Consider the following 23,030-nt stretch of genomic DNA (forward strand, 5'->3'; position numbering starts at 1 on the left):
GGTCCTCCCTTCCCACATTCCCGTGACCAGCAATTTTTGCCATGGTTTTTGTGTCTTCCACTGTGAAGACCGAAGCAAAATAATTGTTTAAGCTCTCAGCCATTTCCACATTTCCCATTATTAAATCCCCCTTCTCATCTTCGAAGGGACCAACATTTACTTTTGTCACTCTTTTCCGTTTTATATATCGGTAAAAGCTTTTACTATCTGTTTTTATGTTTTGCGCAAGTTTACTTTCGTAATCTATCTTTCCTTTCTTTATTGCTTTCTTAGTAATTCTTTGCTGTCGTTTAAAATTTTCCCAATCTTCTAGTTTCCCACTAACCTTGGCCACCTTATGCGCATTGGTTTTTAATTTGATACTCTCCTTTATTTCCTTGGTTATCCACGGTTGGTTGTCCCTTCTCTTACTGCCCTTCTTTTTCACTGGAATATATTTTTGTTGAGCACTACGAAAGAGCTCCTTAAAAGTCCTCCACTTTTCCTCAATTGTGCCACCATTTAGTCTGTGTTCCCAGTCTACTTTAGCCAACTCTGCCCTCATCCCATTGTAGTCCCCTTTCTTTAAGCATAGTTTGAGACACTACTTCCTCACCCTCAATCTGTATTACAAATTCAACCATACTGTGATCACTTATTCCGAGAGGATCTTTTACTAAGAGATAGACATAGACATAGACATAGACATAGAAAATAGGTGCAGGAGTAGGCCATTCGGCCCTTCGAGCCTGCACCACCATTCAATGAGTTCATGGCTGAACATGCAACTCCAGTACCCCAGTCCTGCTTTCTCGCCATCCCCCTTGATCGCCCTAGGAGTAAGGATTACATCTAACTCCTTTTTGAATATATTTAGTGAATTAGCCTCAACAACTTTTTGTGGTAGAGAATTCCACAAGTTCACCACTCTCTGGGTGAAGAAGTTTATCCTCATCTTGGTCCTAAATGGCTTATGCCTTATCCTTAGACTGTGACTCCTGGTTCTGGACTTCCCCAACATTGGGAACATTCTTCCTGCATCTAACCTGTCTAAACCCGTCAGAATTTTAAACATTTCTATGAGATCCCCTCTCATTCTTCTGAACTCCAGTGTACAGATCGTTTATTATTCTTGTCTCATTACACAGGATCAGATCTAAGATAGCTTGCTCCCTTGTAGGTTCTATAACATACTGTTCTAAGAAACAATCCCGTATGCATTCTATGAATTCCTCCTCAAGGCTACCCCGTGCGATTTGATTTGACCAATCGATATGTAGGTTAAAATCCCCCATGATTACTGCCATTTCTTTTTCACATGCCTCCATTATTCCCTTGATTATTGTCCGCCCCACCATGAAGTTATTATTTGGGGGCCTATAAACTACGTCCACCAGTGACTTTTTCCCTTTACTATCTCTAATTTCCACCCACAATGATTCAACATTTTGTTCATTAGAGCCAATATCGTCTCTCACAACTGCCCTGATATCATCCTTTATTAACAGAGCTACCCCACCTCCTCTCCTTTCTTGTCTATCTTTCCGAATTGTCAGATACCTCTGTATGTTTAATTCCCAGTCTTGGCCACCCTGCAACCATGTTTCTGTAATGGACACCAAATCATACCCATTTGTAATGATTTGTGCCGTCAACTCATTTACTTTGTTTGGAATGCTGCATGCGTTTAGGTGAAGTGTTTTAATACTAGTTTTTAAACAGTGATTTTTAGTTTTGACCCCTCCTGCAGCCCCTTTATACTCATACATATTGTCCCTTCCTAGCACCTTGTGGTTTACACTTACCCCAGTGCTACACTGCTCTGTTGCCTCCTGCCTTTTGCATTCTTTCTTGGGGTTCTGTTCATCTGAGCTCTCACCCACTCTAACTAGCTCAGAGCCCTCTTCGGGGTTCCCATCCCCCTGCCAAGCTAGTTTGAAGCCCTCCCAACCGCACTATCAAAACCACCCGCAACAACATTGGTCCCGTCTCTGTTGAGGCGTAACCTGTCCAACTTGTACCTACCCCAGAAGTGGTCCCAATTGTTCAGGAAACTAAAGCCCTCCCTCCTACACCAATGCCCCAGCCACGTATTTATCTGACTAGCCTTCCTATTTCTACCCTCACTAGTACGTGGCACTGGCAGTAATCCCGAGATTACCACCTTTGAGGTCCTGGCTTTCAATCTTACTCCTAGCTCCCTAAACTCAGCTTTCAGGACCTCATCCCTCTTTCTACCTATGTCGTTGGTACCAATGTGAACCACAACCACTGGCTGTTCCCCTTCCCTCCCCAGAATGCTCTGCAGTTGCTCAGTGACATCATTGACCCTTGCACCAGGGAAGTAACACACCATCCTGAAGTCACTTTTTTGCTGCCGCAGAAGCGCTTATCTGCTCCCCTAACTATTGAATCTCCTATCACTATAGCCCTTCCCGTCTTCTTCCTCCCCCCCCCCCCCTGTGCAGCTGAGCCACCCACGGTGCTGTGGACTTGGCCCTGGCTGCACTCCCCAGAGACATCACCACCCTCGCCAGTAGGCAGAATAGAGCGGGATAGCCTCAGGGGACTCCTGCACTACCTGCCTCGCCATACTCTTGTGTGCGACGGTCACCCATTCCCTATCCTCCTGTACCCTTTTAATCTGTGGGGTGACCAACGCCTGAAACGAGCTATCCACGTACCTCTCATTTTCTCGGATGCTCCTCAGTGCCTCCAGTCCTCGCTTAAGCTCCGAGACTCGGCGCTCGAGTTGGAGGAGCTGGAGACACTTCCTGCACATGTGGTCATCCCCGTTGCGGGAAGCATCCAGGAATTCCCACATGGGACAGGTGTTGCATTCCGTTTGAACGAGCTGCCCTGCTTTACCACTAGTTACCCTTAAATTACCCAGCAAAGACACTGATTCCCACTACACACACTAAACAGCTATTTAGTAATTTATCCTCTTATCTATTAGAACACAAAATCAAAGAGATATACTCACCAGCCGATCAGCCAACCACTTAACAGCTTGGCTCACTTTTTGATTTCTTGTCCCTCCTCCCTGCACTGCTCGCTCACCGACTGCCGCTGGGCCTTTGTCGGCCGCTGATCCCGGGCTGCCGCTGGGCTTTTGTAGGCCGCTGATCCCGGGCTGCCGCTGGGCTTTTGTAGGCCGCTGATCCCGGGCTGCCGCTGGGCTTTTGTAGGCCGCTGATCCCGGGCTGCCGCTGGGCCTTTGTAGGCCGCTGATCCCGTGCCATTATCGGGCTATTGTCTTCCCCATGTTTACACTATGGAAGGAAATTATGCAGACCTTTTGAAAACTAGGGAATCCAAAACAAACCAAGAGCCTACACAATGGCTACAGGAGGCCAACACAATCAACACCCATTCAAACCTTGAGTAGGTTAACATCAGTGGGAAAAACCCGCAATAATCTAAAACTGCTGCATTTTTAAAAATCACAAAGCCCACCAATGGGAAGAATCAATTTCAGCAGGAGAGGCGGACTTGATAATCTGGTTATAAAAAGGGGTTTCTGATGTAGTGTGTGTGGTTCCCTGCTCTCGTGATCCAACAACCAGCAAGCCTCTCGACACTGAAGGAAAACCAGTGTCCAAAGACACCGAAGATAGAAGAAACAAACCACCAGACTGCAGAAAGGTACAGTAGTGAGTATAACCTCTGGTCCCCGGAACTCCCAACTCAGTTAGGCCAGGAAAGGTGGGAGGTTGGGCATTGTACTGCTAAACTTGTGTAAAGATTTTCGTTGTGTCCGTTTAATGGGATTTAGGGGGATTGTTTTGTTGGTGTATTGCTGTTTGTTGAGATACACCTTGTCAAATAAATTGGAAGCCTAAAGTTCCTCTTGGAATCACCTTGTCTCAGTTCTATTGTATTGCATCTCCTGATTGTGAGTCTTATATCAGAACAGTGTAAGGAAAGCTAGGAGCGCCTCGAAAACGCTCAACCGTGTGTCACAGGCTAGGGAAAAAGGGGTTAGGAGTGTTTGACACTCACAGGTGCCTCACAGGCTAGGCATAAGCTGTGGGGACGCACGAGTCTCAAAACCCCCTTCATAAGCTGTGGACACAGTCTCTCCAGGGGTGCTCTTGCAGCACCCAGGATACCTCACAGGCCAGGCATAAGCTGTGAGGGCAGAAGCCCAGAGAGAGACACCCAAGGCACAACAACAACCCTGTGAAAACCCCTTACAGAACATGGTGACCGTGGCAGGACATAAGCAAACAGGAAATGTTAATATAACAGATGAGGTGATAAGAGAGGAAACTAAAATGGAGGAGAGAATTTCCTCATACATTTTTGGCAAGGTGAACCTCACCAAACCTTGGGTGCAAGCCTTCACACGGGCAGAGCGCCCAGTGGATGCTGCTGCTCAGTGGACAGCAGGGAAGGACCACAACCGCAGGGTGGAAAAGGCCATCTGGCTTATCTGCCTCACCCGCCAAGTCCGAAAGCTCGACCAATGGGTGAAGGACTTGGAACAGAGTCTTCAGAAATCAGAAGAGCTCTCTGCTATCCGGGCTGCGGTTGGGGACAACCTGCTGGTCGAATTAGCTGAGGAGCAGCAAAGGAACCGGCAGTTGGAGGAGACCTTCCGAAATAGCCGGGACTATCTTCAGTCTCAGGTCACTGAGGCCAAAGGTAGTGAGGGGTCCCTCCGGGAACAGAACTCTCGGTACACCCAGAAAATTTGGGAACTAGAGAATAAATTAAAAGATGTACAGTGGCCAGTAGCAGTGAGTTTGTAGATCACGGTCCCTGCCAGGAGAGGATTAAAACTCTCACCCACGCTCTATCCCAGGCAAAGGGGATGGTCGCCCTGATAGGACCCGGAGGGTCCACAGGGGACAAAGGAGAGTATTGGGGGGTAGAGGAGAATCCAAAGGCAAGAGACGCCCGACCACCTCCTGAGGCACCGGTGGTTTGTCCGGTGGGGTACCAGGAGGGGCGGGGCACGCAGGTAGTAGCATAACCAGGGCAGGACCAATGTGTCCCGCTCGGCAGCAGGGATGTGAGGCTCCAGCCGAGGGTCAGTTAAAGGCTGGATCAGGCGACCAGGCACTGTCTGCTGCACCGGGTATGATGGGACAGCCGGAGGTAGAGGGACCAGCGCAGAAAGATCCTGAACAAGGGTGGATGTGCCCGGTCAGGCAGCGCAAGTACGGTCCTCCACAGGGAGGTGGCCAAGGTCGGGGAGTGCTGGAGAGCAGCTTATTATTCCCCATGGAGTTCAATCACTCAGGGCCATGGTGGCCCATTTGGCCAAACTCACTCGCAGTGGGGACCCATCTATTCACTTCATGGAGGTGATGCAGGCAGGGGAAATTAATGGGTGTGACGAGGAAGAGACAGCTAAGCTGCTGCTCTTCTCTCTGGACAGCAAATTGTAACAGGCCCTACCGGCAGAATGCCGGAGGGGACAGCGTACATTTACTGAGGTCCAGAGGGCCGCCCTTGAGGCTATGGGCTTCGATGACGGCAGTCCTTTCGAACGGGTCGAAAGGACAAGGCAGCTCGCAGGGGAAACCCCGCAGGCATTTGCGGACAGGCTGTGGGTGGTATACCACGCAGCCTGTGGGGAGCTCCTCGACCGGGCGAATCTTTCCGCGGTACAGACTGGCCACTGGCTGAGGATGCTGGTGGCAAACTGCTTGCCCCGGCTCAAGGCCAGGGCAGAACTGTGGTTCGATTCCCGGGACTCCAACCTCACCGAGGAAGCAGTGGTCAGGCAACTGGCACTGGTCCAACGGAATGGAGGAGGGGAGGAGGAGAAAACCTCCAAAGGTCGGGTAAATGAAGTAAAACCCAACTCGATTCCCAAAAGGGAATGGCACCAGGGGGGTGGCCTCAGGATTGATAAGGAGGGAGTGTGCTACGGGTGCGGGAAAGCTGGGCATTTTAAAAGGGATTGCAGGAGCCCAGTAAAGAGATATGGGGGGAGAAGTTCTTTAGGAGCCGCCCAGAGTGGGGGAAGTGAAGGGAGCTCCTCACCATCCCTTGACCAGATAGTAGCTGCAGTGAGGACAGCGCTGGAGGGGACTGGGAAGGTAGCCACGACAACAGGCAGGGAAGCACCAGCAACCCTGCCAGTACAGAGGCCGTGACTAGCCCAGACCCAGCCTGCATACCTGTTTCCACTAGAATACGACCCCTGGGGATGACCCTGGGTCAAGATGGAGGTTGAGGGTGTATTGGGTACTTACCTTTTGGATACTGGTGCTTCCAGCACGATAGTCCATTCGGAGGACCCCGCAACCTCACCTCTATCAAACGGGGTGCCGTATCAACTAGTTGGGTTCACAGGAAATTAGAAGGCTGGGTTTTTCTCAGTCCCGCTCGCAGTTCGTTTAGGAGCACTCCAAACACAGTGGAAGTGCGTCCTGATGAACTGGGAACAGGTGGGAAAAGGGATCTTGGGGGCTGATTTAATCATCGCTCGCCAGATCCTAGTAGACTTGAGGAATCACTGTCTATGGGGCACAGTGGGCACGGGAGCAGAGGGAGAAGTCATGGTTATTGATAAGAAACAGGGAAAAGGGACTCTGTGTACAATGAAGCCAAAAGTGGGTTACGACCTGGAGGTTCTGGTCGGTAACACCCCGGCCGAGTACCGGGCCTATGTGCAAGCAAATCTTACAGCATTTGCCACCCATAAACACGATTGTGGGAGAGTCACAGGAGTGGAGGTTAGAATAGATGGGGATCCCATGTCCCGCCCGCAAAAGCAGTATGGCTTTCCCCGAGAGGCAGAAGCAGACTTGGAGACAGCTTTAAGCTCGCTTGTCGAGCAGGGTGTTTTGAGACCCATAGCCACCCATGTCAACTCCCCGCTTTGGCCGGTTAGGAAACCGGACAATTCTTGGAGGGCTACGGTGGATTATAGGGTGCTCAATAAAAACATCCCAGCTTGTGCTCCCACAGTAGCGGCAGTTGTGGATCTGATAGGGGAAATCCCTGCATCCGCAACCACGTTCACAGTGTTGGACATATCCAATGGGTTCTGGTCTATTCCTGTACGGAGGGAAGACCAGTACAAGTTTGCCTTCACCTTCCGGGAACAGCAGTATACATGGAGCTGCCTCCCACAGGGCTTTCATAATAGTCCCAGCATCTTTCACCAATGCATGGCGAACTGCTTAAAAGGCTTCAGCCAACCACACCAGCTGGTCCAGGATGTGGACGACCTGTTGTTGTTCACAGACAGCAGTGAGGAACACGGTCCACTGCTGGTCAAACTGCTGGTCTTACTGAAGGAAGGGGGTTTTAAAGTTAACCCCAAGAAAGCCCAGATAGGTCTAGGAGAAGTAAAATTCCTGGGCCTGACGATAAGGGCAGGAGAAAGGGCCATTGATGAGGCTAGAAGAAAGGCAGTGCAGGAACTCCCTGTCCCTAGGGATGTGTCGGGGGTAAGGTCTTTCCTGGGAATCACTGGCTACTGTAGGGACTTCATTGAGGACTATGCAGCCACTGCCGCCCCTCTGCTCAGACTCCTACATAAGGGGGTCGAGTGGGAATGGGACGAGGGCTGTGAGGCAGCATTTGTCCGTCTTAAGAGAGACCTGCAGGTAGCACCAGCCCTCGGGGCAATTGATGGGGGGGAGGAATTCTTCCTGGAGGTGGCGGCCAGTGGCGACAGCTTAAGTGCAGTGTTGCTCCAGGAGCGAAACGATCAGCTGAGACCAGTGGTGTACTCCTCCAGGGTCCTCACGGAGGTGGAAAAGGGATACTCCAATTGTGAGAGGCACTTGCTTGCCACCCACTGGGCAGTAAAGAGAGCTCAGATCTTTACCGGAATATCCCCCATTACACTCCTCACCCATCATACCCCGACACAGATGCCGTTGGACGGGAGGATTAAGGACGGAACAGTGAGCAGTGCTAGAATCACTCGCTGGACCCTCCTCCTCTCCCAAATGACTTTAAAGGTCAAGGGCCTCTGCGAGCCCAGGCTCGCAGCAAATTTAATCTATCCAGGGCAGCCGCATAGATGCTCTGTGGAGGGGGTATGGGACATCAACTTTGGATTTCGGGCAGGGATACACTGCACAGGCCGCGAGATCTACGTTGATGGCTCCAGTTCAGTGTCCATGGGTACAAGACTCACAGGCTGCAGAGTTTGGGATCCCAAGGCAGGGATTGCCTTGGCTCTTAAACTCCCATGCACCCTGAGCGCCCAGCAGGTGGAACTCTCAGCGGTGATGTATGTGGTCACACACCCCGAGGAATTCCCTACCCTATACACGATTTGCTCGGACAGCATGTTCACTTGCAATTCGTGTACAGAGTATCTGGCGATTTGGTCATGCTGGGGATACACCTCTGCGGATGGGAAGCCCCTTGTGACCAAACCCCTGCTAGAAAAGATCGTGGCTGCAGTGGGAGAAACCGGGAATATATATATCCATAAGGTAAAGGCCCACTCCAAAACTGAGCCACAGGGGGAAGGTAACCAGCAGGCAGACCTGCTGGCAAGGGAAGGTGCTCGTACAGGTCGCCCATGGGACCCATATGAGGCAGGCAGGATAGCAGCAGCAAGAAGCAAGCCAGGGACATAAGGGAGCGTAGGGGCGGCTGCGGCCCCGGACCTTAAAGTAGTCCAGATGCAGGATCCGATCCTGAAGGCTGCCTTGGCTGCTATCAAAAAGGGGGAAAAGGCGGAGGGCCCATACAGTGCTGCAGATATTGCTGTGCGGGAAGGCATGTTGTTTAAAGGGGACAAATGGGTAGGGCCGCCACAACACCGGAGGGAATTCCTTCAGCTGGCCCATGAGGGTCCAGGTGCGGGACACCCTGGGCCGGAATCTACCTGGCAACGGGTAGAAAAGGCAGGGTGGTGGCCAGGCCTCCGGGAAGACGTCCGCGACTTCTGTGCGGGCTGTCTGGTTTGCGCTGCAAACAACCCAGACCCTCAGAAAAGGAAGGTGTCTATGGGACACGTCAGGTGGGTAGAGGGACCGTGGCAGTCGATCCAGATCGACTACATCAGACCCCTACCGGCCGCCCAGGGAGGTTATAAATACTGCCTCGTCCTGGTGGATGTGTTTTCCAAGTGGGTGGAAGCCTTCCCTTGCCGAACAGCTACTGCGGTGGGGACTGCAAAAATCCTGGTGAGGGAAGTGTTCTCTCGGTGGGGTCTACCTCAAATCGTGGAGTCCGACCGGGGAAGCCACTTCACCGGCCAGGTGATGCAGGCCACCCTAAAGGTGCTGGGGATAAGAGCCAAATGGCATGTCGCCTACAACCCTCAGTCCTGAGGCCCCGTAGAACACCTGAACCGGACCCTAAAGGAAAGGCTGCGCAAGGAGATGGGAGACTCACCGAACAAATGGGTGGAGGTCTTACCATTGGTCCTCATGGGAATCCGGGCCAGCCAAAGAGCACAGGGTACTCACCCCATGAGCTGATGACGGGCCGGATCATGAGAACCCCAGTGCATGTGTTGGCGCCGGTTCTCACCGAAGGGCAGCTCCGAGAGGTGAACCGGGACCGCTTCGTCAGGAATCTGTTTGAACAGCTTCAACAGATTCACTGGCAGGCGACCAACAACATGGGTAAACAGCACCGTGCCAATCGGCTGCTGCTGGAACCCCGCAGTCACCATGATTGGGAGGTGGGCGACCAGGTGATGGTGAGAAGCTTCGCCCGGGTCGGGGTATTTGAACTACTGTATATGGGACCATACAGCATAGTCGACAAGGCTAGCCCTATGGTCTATGCGGTTCGACTGCCTCGCCGGGTGAAGTGGTATCACATTAATCAGTGTAAATTGTTTGACCCCAAAAGAGGTAAAAAACAGAGGGGACGAGCAAGGGAAGGGAATCAGGCACTGGGGGAAGAACAGGCCCTGGTGGATTTGGAGGCTCCGGAGGAGGCAGCGGGCCCCGAAGCTCTACAGCTGGGGATGGTTCACTGCTCCTGTAAGGCTATCCCACCACTGGATAGAGGTTCCCAGCCCACTAACAGAAGTAGGGAGAAAGGCTCTACCATTAGCAAGGTCTAAGGGGAAGCTGAACCTCCCATGGTGGATCAGCTGGGGCTAGCCCAAGAGGTGGAGGAGATAGCATTGCAGCCCATAACGTGGGACTCTGCACCGACAGTAAGGAGGAGTAACAGAGTGCCACAGACCAGGGCCCCAGACTGAGAAGGCGAAAGACAACAGGGAGGGTGCTCTGTTGCGCTAGCAAGGGTCTCCCACCGATTATCCGGGGCTCGGGACGGCCTTGGAGGGCAGCACAAGACTCATTAAGGGGGACTATACAAGCCCCTCAGCGGAGGGCATCCTGGTCCCCAGGTTACGATCAGCCGAGTGGTCGATGACGCCTGTACAGTGACAGGATATAGCCTGGCCACCTGGGGATGGGTGGCAGTGTATATATTTTCCCTTCCTGTTTTGTTACTTTGTGTTGTGTGCATATGTGTTTAGGTAAGGCAGTGACGGTTGGGTACAGCATTTTATGTTCGGATCATGTTAAGTGGGCCAAGCCTGGAGAGGTCTCTCAAGGCAAGGCTATGTTCTTCTTGCCTTTCAGATGTCAACACCTCCCTACTGGACGTTAGTGATGCTGGTATCGCTAAGGATCTGCACCGGGCACCGAGGGGACACCGAGGACTCCCTGGTTTTCGGATGCGCCGGGGGCAGAGCGCCGACAGTGACCACAGGAGAAGGGACTCCAGCGGCGGATGGCCGGGTCACCTACTCCCACGAGGGGAGATGGCCTGGGTGGTTGGGATCGAACTCCACCAAGTACTCCAACCATAAGGACTTTACCTACGGAGAGGCCTCCATACCCTGCCCGGAGATCACTGTGGCCACTTCCAGAGTGAGAGTGACAGAAGGCAGGAAGGTATGCCTAACTTGGCAAGGGGACATACCTCTGGGACGGTGGTGGTGGCTCAGAAAGCTCAAGAGGGACATGGGAGACCGACTCTCGGACTGGGACGGTTAAGACTGAAATGAGACTCAATGTACAATTGCTGCTGTAACCTTAAGTATATGTATATTGCTGTCGTATATTGTAACCTGTTGGATTCTGTGTTTTGTACTGCGTTAAAAGGAATTACGATATATATCGACGGGATCAGTTTAGAGTTAAACTGGGGAAAGTTGGGCAATTTGGGAGACCTAGGGTTTTCTCACCACCCTGAACTTTGACACACTCGAGTGGTGTCTGACTGTGTCAGATGGGGGATTATGTAGGGGAGGACGAAAACCCCCTCATTTTACCCAGAAGGAAAAGGGCTGTGGGATCAATCTGTGCTGTGAATTGAAACCGATACGGTTTGACCTTGGCAGAGCAGTGATTGGACGGGGGAGGACACCGGAGGGCCAATGGTGGGACAGAGTCAGCCCGAAGCATGTGGCTTTCAAGCCAATGGGAGAGCACTTGCTCAAAAACTGTGGGACTGACCCATAGCCATTATCGGGCTATTGTCTTCCCCATGTTTACACTATGGAAGGAAATTATGCAGACCTTTTGAAAACTAGGGAACCCAAAACAAACCAAGGGCCTACACAATGGGTACAGGAGACCAAAGCAATCAGCACCCATTCAAACCTTGAGTAGGTTAACATCAGTGGGAAAAACCCGCAATAATCTAAAACTGCTGCATTTTTCGAAAATCACAAAGCCCACCAATGGGAAGAATCGATTTTAGCAGGAGAGGCGGACTGGATAATCTGGCTATAAAAAGGGGTTTCTGATGTAGTGTGTGTGGTTCCCTGCTCTCGTGGTCCAACAACCAGCAAGCCTCTCGACACTGAAGGAAAACCAGTGTCCAAAAACACCGAAGATAGAAGAAACAAACCACCAGACTGCAGAAAGGCACAGTAGTGAGTATAACCTCTGGTCCCCGGAACTCCCAACTCAGTTAGGCCAGGAAAGGTGGGAGGTTGGGCATTGTACTGTTAAACTTGTGTAAAGATTTTCGTTGTGTCCGTTTAGTGGGATTTAGGGGGATTGTTTTGTTGGTGTATTGCTGTTTGTTGAGATACACCTTGTCAAATAAATTGGAAGCCTAAAGTTCCTCTTGGAATCACCTTGTCTCAGTTCTATTGTATTGCATCTCCTGATCGTGAGTCTTATGTCAGAACAGTGTAAGGCAAGCTAGGAGCACCTCGAAAACGTCAACTGTGTGTCACAGGCTAGGGAAAAAGGGGTTAGGAGTGTTTGACACTCACAGGTGCCTCACAGGCTAGGCATAAGCTGTGGGGACGCACGAGTCTCAAAACCCCCTTCATAAGCTGTGGACACAGTCTCTCCAGGGGTGCTCTTGCAGCACCCAGGGTACCTCACAGGCCAGGCATAAGCTGTGAGGGCAGAAGCCCAGAGAGAGACACCCAAGGCACAACAACACTCCCCGAGAACCCCTTACAGCAATAAGGGAATAAAGAAAGGGTTATGGGGAACGGGCAGGGAAGTGGAGCTGAGTCCATGATCAGATCAGCCATGGTCTTATTGAATGGCTCGAGGGACCAAATGGCTTACTCCTGCTCCTCTTTCTTATGTTCATATGATGCAGCCAGCTGTTCCACAGGTGGAAGATGAGGGACCATGGAACACATCACATCACCCTGCCCACTAAGATCTGCTGCGGGAGGCACCTCATTTCTCCAATCAGCATCTCAGGAGGCTATTGATTGCATAAACAAACTAGACATCCCATTATAAGCTTTTCCTGTCATACGAAAGCAGTAGTATTGTAAAGAATGGTATGTTGGAATATTCCAGATATTTTTAAGAAATGTTTTTGGAGCCAACCATCTGCCAGGGTGATCTTGGATTGATTCCTATTGGGTCATCTCTCAATTGATGAGCAAACCCAGCTTTCCGAGGCTGTTCCTAATTTGTTGAATTGCATTCGTGGTCGCGTTATCAGAGACAGCCTGATGCAACCACTCATTTAATAAAACAGGCGGGAACTTGCTGTAGTTTGAGGAAGCCTGCCACTACTGATACGCACTTTTGGGTGTTGACATCGAGCCAAATTGGGAAAAAATATTCCTATGCATTGACCGTCAAAAGTCTTTGAAGATTGTGTATTAAATGCATGAGGTCTCTGGCTACTGGCCAATCTCCTAGTCACATTGCCTGAATAATGAGAGAAAATTTCTCCTTGTGGATAATTTGTTCAAGACCTTTAGTTTTAGTATGTGTCAGAAAGTTCCCACCGCCTTGGGACCCACAGTTATGAATAATAGAATCCTCAGTTTTCCTTCCAGATAGCTTTAGACACAAAGGGCTTCTTTACTTTATGGCCAGCATCTTTTTGGTTAAAGTGCATTGACTACCCTAAGTAACGTATAGCTCTGAACAATGGAGGAGTTTCACAAAAATTGAGGGAACAACCATTAAACAGTGAGTGTGAACAGCAAGATTGAAGAATTAATCATGAGGTTGAACAGCACTGGGATTACTGTAACTCAGGAAAAGAATTGAAGAGCAAATTTAGAATGATCTTTATATGTAGCAAGATTGGGGAAGTTGATGTCCCATGATTTCTCTATATAGATGGTAACGTATTAGCTATATTGCATTTAGCATGCAGAAATCAAGTGCAGGCAGTGGAAAGAGCATGCAGCAAACTTGTCCCACCCACCCTTTCCTCAACAACTATCTGCCCCACCTGGGACAGTGACTGTGGTTCTCGTATTGGACTGTTCAACCACTTAAGGAATCATTTTTAGAGTGGAAGCAAGTCTTCCTCGATTCCAAGGGACTACCTATGATGATGATGATTGGAAACTAAAGAATGAGAAAAAATAACGAGATTAAAATGTTCAAGAGACTTTACTTAGAGGCAGGTGGGTCGAAATTGGGCTGTGTAGAGCCTGTTTTTTAGACGCTATGCGGCCACCTAAGGCTCAAAAATGAAACCCAAGATGTGTGCGTACACTTCCGATGGGAACTGCGCAGGATGCCACCTTGGTAAAGTGGTTTCCATGTGCGTGCTTAATGACCACCAGCAACACACAGAGCAGGCAGATCATGACAGTAATCAGTGTGCAATGCTAATTTGATGCCAGCGCTGCCATTTTCAAACTGTACACTCCAGCCAATGCCCTGTCTTAACTTCACACAGATAAATACGACATTAGACAGAATGAAGGACCCCCCCACCATCAGTGCTATTTAAAGGGATCATGAACTAATTACAACTTACATGCTAGATTATTTCTTCTGGCTGCTGATGCAATTGTAAGTGCTTTTGGAGCTTCCTCTACTTGGCTAAAGTTTGAATAGTCAACAGAGAGTGGTCTGGCTGGTGCTGAAGTAATTTTTTGGTCATTTAAAATCTTGTGCTGAAACAAGTTGCTTCCAGACAGGGGTTCCTCTGGAAATTGAGCATGACTGGGAGAATGAAGGGAGGCAACGCAGAGCAGGACAAGGTGCGAGAAGAGGGTGGAGGAGGGCGGAGAGAAAGGCTCGAAGCAGTAGGCCATATCCATCGTGGGCCTTCAGGGAGCAATACTCTTTCCTCTACTTCAGCGAGGACCAATACATGAGATATCTTCACTTCATAAAAGAGGTTGTGACTGAAAGTTGCCAACGGCCACTACTGCAATTTCAAAGCAGGGCAAGGACTGCATTGCCTGTGGCTGACAAGGTGACCATGGCTCCTAACTGTTATCCCGCTGGTTCCTTTCAGGCTGCTGCTGGAGATTGAAGCAACACCTCACTGTCTGCAGTATACTGCTGCATAAGAGAGGTCACTTGAGACTCTCTATATACAGAAACAGTCTGGTTTCATTCTCTCTTGCCAGAGACAAGCAGGCAGAGTGAGGGTTTGAACGGATTCCAGGCTTCCCCATGGTGCAGGGTGCCATTGACTGCACGCATATTGCCTTGCATATGCCTCATGTGAACTTGGCCATTTTCATGAACTGAAAGGGATTTCACTCCCTCAATGTGCAGCGTATCATCCAGGTGATTACCTCATTATCCTGCCATGCTGTGGCAGTCTTCTGTGCCACCTGTATTTGACCCACCATGGCAAGTCAAAGGCGGCAAGGGTTATCCACTCATGACATGGCTCATGACTCCGGTCCAGAACTCATTCACACGTGCACAGCAGGCCTACAATGAGGGCCATGCTGCCACAAGGAACATTATAGAACACAACATTAAAGAACACAACTACGCAGATGCAGTATAATGTGGATAAATGTGAGGTTATCCACTTTGGTGGCAAAAACACGAAGGCAGAATATTATCGGAATGGCAGCAGATTAGGAAAAGGGGAAGTGCAACGAGACCTGGGTGTCATGGTACATCAGTCATTGAAAGTTAGCATGTAGGTACAGCAGGCGGTGAAGAAGGCAAATGGTATGTTGGCCTTCATAGCGAGATGATTTGAGTATTGGAGCAGGGAGGTCTTACTGCAGTTGTACAGGGCCTTAGTGAGACCTCACCTGGAATATTGTGTTCAATTTTGTTCTCCTAATCTGAGGAAGGACGTTCTTGCTATTGAGGGATTGCAGCGAAGGTTCACCAGACTGATTCCCGGGATTGCAGGACTGACATATGAGGAGAGACTAGATCGACTGGGCCTGTATTCACTGGCGTTTAGAAGGATGAGAGGGGATCTCATAGAAACATATACAATTCTGATGGGACTGGACAGGTTAGATGCAGGAAGAATGTTCCCAATGTTGAGGAAATCCAGAACCAGGGGACACAGTCTAAGGATAAGTGGTAAGACATTTAGGACTGAGATGAGGAGAAACTTCTTCACTCAGATAGTTGTTAACCTGTGGAATTCTCTACCGCAGAGAGTTGTGGATGCCAGTTCATTGGATATATTCAAGAGGGAGTTAGATATGGCCCTTACGGCTAAAGGGATCAAGGGGTATGGAGAGAAAGCAGGAAAGGGTTACTGAGGTGAATGATCTTATTGAATGGTGGTGCAGACTTGGAGGGCCGAATGGCCTACTCCTGCACCTATTTTCTATGTTTCTATATTTCTATTGTAAGATTTCTAAATCTCTGGCATTAAATTGACAGTGAGACTGATTCTTTTAAAACAATTTGGAACACTTTATTAAACTACACACATGCACATTTACCAGCAGTCGTCTACTAGTTACAACAGATGCAATGTTATAATAATAATTTGTAAAAAGGTATACGTCACTTTCCTCTGGTAGGCTGGTTGAACACACGGCCTGCTGTCTCGGCTGGTGTTTGAGCGGGAGGTCTTGCCGTGTGTCCAGGAGAGGAGAGAGTGTGAAAAAGTCTTTGGCTGAGTTCTTATACTCCTTAAGTCCATTGTTCCTCAGAAAGCCCCAGGATTGGATCTTGGTTCCAGGGCAGTTCCTTATTGGCTCTCCTCACACATGTGTCTGTTGGACTGTCCTAGCCATCTCATGATTAGGCTAATTGCTTTCCAATTAACATAATAGACAAACAGGCCACGCTGGAAGCCTGTGAGCTTCCATTTTGTTTTACCACTGCAGCCTTTCCATATAATCTACATGTTTTATATTTATACATACACAGAATCAATGTTATCATTAATGAACACTTTTATTCTTACACCATCGGCATCCTGAATCAACGTTTCCACTTCCTAGACCTCTCTGGAGGAGACCATTAGTACTCAGCTGAGCGGGTATCTAGATTTGTAGTAGTATGCTGCATGCTGCCATTATGAGGGAATAGTACTTGCCATCACCTATCAGGTAAGAAGCTGAGGTGCAGGAGCAAGAGCAAGAGGAGAAGGAGGAAGTGGAGCAGGAGCAAGTGCAACAGAAAGTGAAGGAACAGGAAGAGAAAGGGCCGTTATATAGTAGACAGCCCCATTCTGCCTGGGCTGGACTTGATCAAATTATTCATGAGTGATGCCACTAACCTCAACCACACCTCCCCATTCAACAACAGTCCCATACTCCTTACCTTTCCTCTATCACTGACCATCACATTGTCCGTTTTCCAATAATGTATTAGCATGGATTGAAAATTGGTTAACTGATAGGAAACAGAGAGTAGGAATAAATGGGTCTTTTTCGGGGTGGCAGGCAGTGACTAAAGGGGTACCACAGGGATCAGTGCTTGGGCCCCAGCTATTCACAATACAGACAGAGCGTCCAAAATCCGCAGTTCCGGAATCCGGAATGTTCCGGAATCCGGACTCCGGGACGATCCGTGGTACGGTCATCCGGAATCTGTAAAATGTTTTGGAATCCGGACTGGATGACCCTGCCGACCTCGGGGCCTCCTTGCCGGCCCGCCCGAACATCATCTTGGCGGGGCCTGCCCGAACATCTCCTCGGCGGCTGGGCCGTGGCAGACGACCTCCTGGACAGGGCCGGCAACCCGAACAACTCCTCGGAGAGCAACCCCCGCCCTGTTTCTGACATTCAAAAATCCGGAAATACCTGAACCTGGGCTCGGGTGTTTCTGGATTTTGGACATCAGAAACATGTTCCGAAGTCCGGAAAAACACAAAAACCGGCTCGGTCCTGGTCCCAAGGTTGCCAGATTCAGGATGCTCAACTGTATATATAAATGATTTGGATGAGGGAACCAAATGTAATATTTCCAAGTTTGCTGACGACACAAAACTAGGTGGGATTGTGAGTTGTGAGGAGGATGCAAAGACGCTGCAAGGTGATTTAGATAGGTTGAGTGAGTGGGCAAACAAATGGCAGATGCAGTATAAAGTGGATAAATGTGACGTTATCCATATTGGTAGGAAAAACGTAAGGACAAAGTATTATTTAAATAGTGATGGCTTGGGAAGCGTGATGTACAGAGGGACCTGGGTGTTCTTGTACACTAGTCACTGAAAGCAAACATGCAGGTGCAGCAAGCAGTTTAGAAGGCAAATGGTATGTTGGCCTTCATTGCAAGAGGATTTGAGTACAGGAGCAAGGATGTCTTACTACAGTTATATATAGGGCCTTGATGAGACCACACCTGGAGTATTGTGTGCAGTTTTGGTCTCCTTATTAAGAAAGGAGGTACTTGCCATAGAGGGAGTGCAGCGAAGGTTCACCAGACTGATTCCTGGGATGGCAAGATTGTCGTATGAGGAGAGATTGGGTTGACTAGGCCTGTATTCACTAGAGTTTAGAAGAATGAGAGGGGATCGCATTGAAATGTATAACATTCTGACTGGGTTGGACAGACTGGATGCGGGGAGGATGTTTCCCCTGTTTGGGAAGTCTAGAACAAGGGGTCACAATCTCAGGATACGGGGTAGAAAATTTAGGAGCGAGATGAGGAGAAATGTTTTCATTCAGGGTGGTGAACCTGTGACATTCTCCACCACAGAAGGCTGTGGAGGCCCAGTTACTGAATATATTTCAGAGGGAGATAGATAGATTTCTCAAAACAAAAGACACCAAGGGGTATGGGGAAAAAGCAAGAATATGGTGTTGAGATAGAGGCTCAGCCATGATCATATTGAATGGCGGTGCAGACTCGAAGGGCAGAATGGCCTACTGCTGCTCCTATTTTCTATGTTTCAATGTTTCTATATTTTCCGCCAACACAAAAATTAAAAAAAACAGAAAATGCACATTCCAATCCAATTTTATGAATTCACTCTTTACATAATGCATGCAAAATTAAACTAATTTATAAAACACTGGTTCGGCCTCAACTGAAGTATTGTGCCTAATTCTGGGCACCACACTTTAGGAAGGATGTGAAGACCTTAGAGATGGTGCAGAAATGAATTATGAGAATGATTCAGGTTTGAGGGACTTCAGTTATGTGGATAGATTGGAGAAGGTTGGGTTGTTCTCCTAACTGGACTGGAGGGTAGCTAATGTAACACCACTTTTTAAAAAAGGAGGGAGAGAGAAAACGGAGAATTATAGATCGGTTAGCCTGACATCGGTGGTGGGGAAAATGTTGGAATCAATTAATAAAGATGAAATAGCAGCACATTTGGAAAGCAGTGACAGGATCGGTCCAAGTCAGCATGGATTTATGAAAGGGAAATCATGCTTGACAAATCTTCTAGAATTATTTGAGGATGTACCTTGTAGAGTGGACAAGGGAGAACCAGTGGATGTGGTGTATTTGGACTTCCAAAGGCTTTTGACAAGGTCTCACACAAGAGATTAGTGTGCAAAATTAAAGCACGTGGTATTGGGGGTAATGTATTGATGGTAGACAGGAAGCAGAGAGTTGGAATAAACGGGTCCTTTTCAGAATGGCAGTCAGTGACCAAAGTGGGGTGCCGCAGGGTTCAGTGCTGGGACCCCAGCTATTTACAATATACATCAATGATTTAGATGAAGGAATTGAATGTAATATCTCCAAGTTTGCAGATGACACTAAGCTGGGTGATGGTGTGAGCTGTGAGGAGGATGCTAAGAGGCTGCAGGGTGACTTGGATAGGTTAGGTGAGTGGGCAAATGCATGGCAGATGCAGTATAATGTGGATAAATGTGAGGTTATCCACTTTGGTGGCAAAAACAGGAAGACAGAATATTATCTGAATGGTGACAGATTAGTAAAAGGGGAGATGCAACGAGACCTGGGTGTCATGGTACATCAGTCATTGATGGTTGGCATGCAGGTACAGCAGGCGGTGAAGATGACAAATGGCATGTTGGCCTTCATAGCGAGAGGATTTGAGTATAGGAACAGGGAGGTCTTACTGCAGTTGTACAGAGCCTTGGTGAGGCCACACCTTGAATATCGTGTTCAGTTTTGGTCTCCTAATCTGAGGAAGGATATTCTTGCTATTGAGGGAATACAGCGAAGGTTCACCAGACTGATTCCTGGGATGGCAGGACTGACATATGAGGAGAGACTGGATCAACTGGGCTTGTATCCACTGGAGTTTAGAAGAATGAGAGGGGATCTCATAGAAACATATAAAATTCTGACAGGATTGGACAGGTTAGAGGCAGGAAGAATGTTCCCGTTGCTGAGGAGTTCCAGAACCAGGGGTTACAGTCTAAGAATAAGGGGTAAGCCATTTAGGAACAAGATGAGGAGAAACTTCTTCACTCAGAGAATGGTTAACCTGTGAAATTCTCTACTGCAGAAAGTTGTTGAGGCCAGTTCGTCAGATATATTCAAAAGGGAGTTAGGTATGGCCCTTACAGCTAAAGGGATCAAGGGGTATGGAGAGAAAGCAGGAAAGAGGTACTGAGGTTGAATGATCAGCCATGATCTTATTGAATGGTGATGCAGGCTCGAAGGACCGAATGGCCTGCTCCTGCACCTAATTTCTATGTTTCTATGTTACAGCAGAGAAGGTTGAGAGGAGATTTGATAAATGTATTCAAAATCATGAGGGGTCGAGACAGAGTAGGTAGAGAGAAACTGTTCTCATTGGTGGAAGAGTCGAGAACCAGAGGATACAGATTTAAGATATAAAAACAGAAAATGCTGGAAATACTCAACAGGTCAGACAGCATCTGTGGAGAGAGAAATAGAGTTAACGTTTCAGGTCGATGACCTTCCGTCAGACAATTTCTGTTTTTATTTCCAGTATTTGCTTTTGACACAGGTTTACTATGATTGGTAGAAGAACCAAAGGTGACATGAGGAAAATCCTTTTTGCAGCAAGTGGTTAGGGTCTGGAATGCACTGCCTTAAAGGGTGGTGGAGGCAGACTCAATCGTGGCTTTCAAAAGAGGATTGGATAAGTACCCGAAGGAAAAAATTTTGCAGGCCGACAGGGAAAGGGCGGGGGAGTGGGACTAGCTGAAGTGCACTTGCAGAGAGATGGCACGGGCTCGATGGGTGGAATGGCCTCCTTCTGCACTGTGACCATTCTATGATTCTAATCCTCCTTGTCCATTTCCTTAGTGTCTACCTTAGGTGTGCCTTTGCCTATCCGAGTATTCCTATGAAATGCTTCGCCAGTGGCTGCAGCATGGGTGGTGAAGGGCTGCTGATTTTCAATTGAGGAGATTGCAGATGGCCTTGGAGGGTAACCTCGAACAGCTTTTGGCCTAGGAGGCCCGGCTTCACACTGCACCATCTTGTTGTAATCGTCGTGGGGAGTAGACTGCAGATTGGAGCTTGGGGGGGGAGTGGGGGGTGGTGACTTTGGGGGGGGGGGGGCGGAGAGGTTGGCGATCACGGCAGGAGCTAGAGAGAGGCAGCAATCAGGCAGAAGGTAGGCCGAAGGCTTTTTTGAGGACCCAATGAGGGAGGAGCACTCCTGCTTCTCCTGGCCCACAGGCGGTGCTGTAAAATTCACTTATCTTCTGGAGTCGGCAGCTCCCGCCTCCATTTCCCTAACTTTTTCTGAGGCCAGCAACTGACAAATTTAAATCAGGCTCACAATTGCACTGTGGCCGCCTGATATAAATATGTTAATGAAGTGTCCATTATTGGAGAGGAGGGGTACTCGCACACTACGCTAATGGAAGCTGTGGGGGGTGGGGGTTAATATTGAGCCCTTATTTTTTCCCAGTCTTAGCAATTGGGCTTTAATCTTTTGCAAACTCACTTTAACTTAAGTGCACTCAATTCAGTATAACTCATTCTCAAATCCTTTCCGTTCAAATGTGGTCAAAATATCCTGAAATGTGACCCGGATATTGACATTCCTTTTTGGAAGAGTATGATAAAGCTGAAAATAAATTATATTCCAATTCATTCCTCCATTATGCCAGTTTTTAATTTTAACCCTGCTGGTGCTGTGGATAAGATAGCTTGTCCTGTAGTATTGGGTCTCTGATATTTCAAAGCACATTAAAGATTAATCTGCCGTTAAAAAAAAGATGCTCTACAATACATCCAGAGCTCGTTTTCTGCCACTTGACTGACTGAAAAACATGTCCTAAAATTCTGATGGATTGGTCGGGAATAAACCTGGTGCATATTTCTGGAAGGTATCTGGCAGTATTTTGGGAGGAGAGAGGGTCTGCCTGTTTTATGCTCCATTTAAGCTTTGCCCCAAATTTGGCCAGGGGTGAGGGAGGCTCGATGTGCTCACTCAAACAAGAGTGCAGTCATGCAAATGATGGGTTTAGGCTAGAATGACATCATCTGTCCTACATTCTGTATTTATTGACCTAAGAATCACTCATCTGACAATAAAAGTGGCAACTTAGAACAGTGACTGATGAAAGCGGATGCTGGAATCTTAAAGATGGATTGCTGTGTTTCAGAGCACTGTTGGATGGGTCTTTTGTCAAAAAGATTTCGCTCTTTATTCATGAGGTGCTTAGCTTCATTTAGAAGTCTCACAAAACTGTTTCCTTTTGGGGGAATTTTCTTAAAATAAAGAAGGCATAGGTCCTATATGAGATTCCCATCTTTATGATATACATGTTGGAGGAGGAACAACAGAGGAGCTGAGAGGATGGGCTTATGCAGCAGCACTGCAGGGGATGTAGACCAAACATAGATAGCTAGCCCTCGGGGTGTTCAAACTCAAAAGATCTTCCTTGAATATATCATGATAGGAAAGCATAAAGAGGCTGTAGTTCAGCCCAAAAGACCCAGAAGAGCTTTGCTGCATCCTACAGGGAGAGCTTCAAACTTCATCAAGAACCAGGACAGCACTTTCAAAAATGAACACTTAAAATTAATTTTAAACACATCTGCAAACCTGTTCCTCCCTACATAAACACCGGCATAGACCAGTTGCGCCAAATGGCCTGTTACTGTGCTGTAAATTCGTTGTAATGCTTCCTTAGTGCGTGCGTATATATATTAACAAATAAAGCCTATTTAAGCACTTCTGTTACTTATTTCATTTAATCCTGCTGGACAGGTCAAAGATGTGAGTCCCAATTTGTATAGTGTGCCTTGGAGGACTGGACAATTTGTTGGGTGGAAACATGGAGGTTGTTAAGCGGCTGCTGCTATAAGATTTAATGCTGGACTGCACTTAAAGCAGAACCAGTAGCTAAGTCTTTTCACAGCCGTTTTAACTGTGCGTCTGCCCCATTCGCACTGGGCAGGGTGGGTTATTGGTCAAGATTTGCTCAAGTCGGTGGGCTCCATCCCGTTCTCTGAAATGACTTCCCATTGTTCGGACTTGTTCAGCCCGCCCAGTGCGTTTCCCAGTCGAATTAGAGAATTGGGTCTGCTGATGTCATTTCATGACACGTCATCAAC

The 23,030-nt window shown here is 48.4% G+C and overlaps 1 protein-coding gene across 1 annotated transcript in view; it reads right to left on the bottom strand.

Annotated features, from left to right (window-relative positions):
• Positions 1-3,038: 3,038 nt before the first annotated feature.
• Positions 3,039-23,030, bottom strand: part of nampt2 (nicotinamide phosphoribosyltransferase 2) — a gene marked incomplete at its 5' end in the record, with an annotated part of 95,045 nt that continues 75,053 nt past the window's right edge. The window contains 1 exon segment of the mRNA XM_070894761.1: positions 3,039-3,254. Coding sequence (XP_070750862.1) covers positions 3,039-3,254 — 216 coding nt within the window.

This window comes from Pristiophorus japonicus, chromosome 12 (genome assembly GCF_044704955.1).
Source record: "Pristiophorus japonicus isolate sPriJap1 chromosome 12, sPriJap1.hap1, whole genome shotgun sequence".
NCBI lineage: Eukaryota > Metazoa > Chordata > Chondrichthyes > Pristiophoridae > Pristiophorus > Pristiophorus japonicus.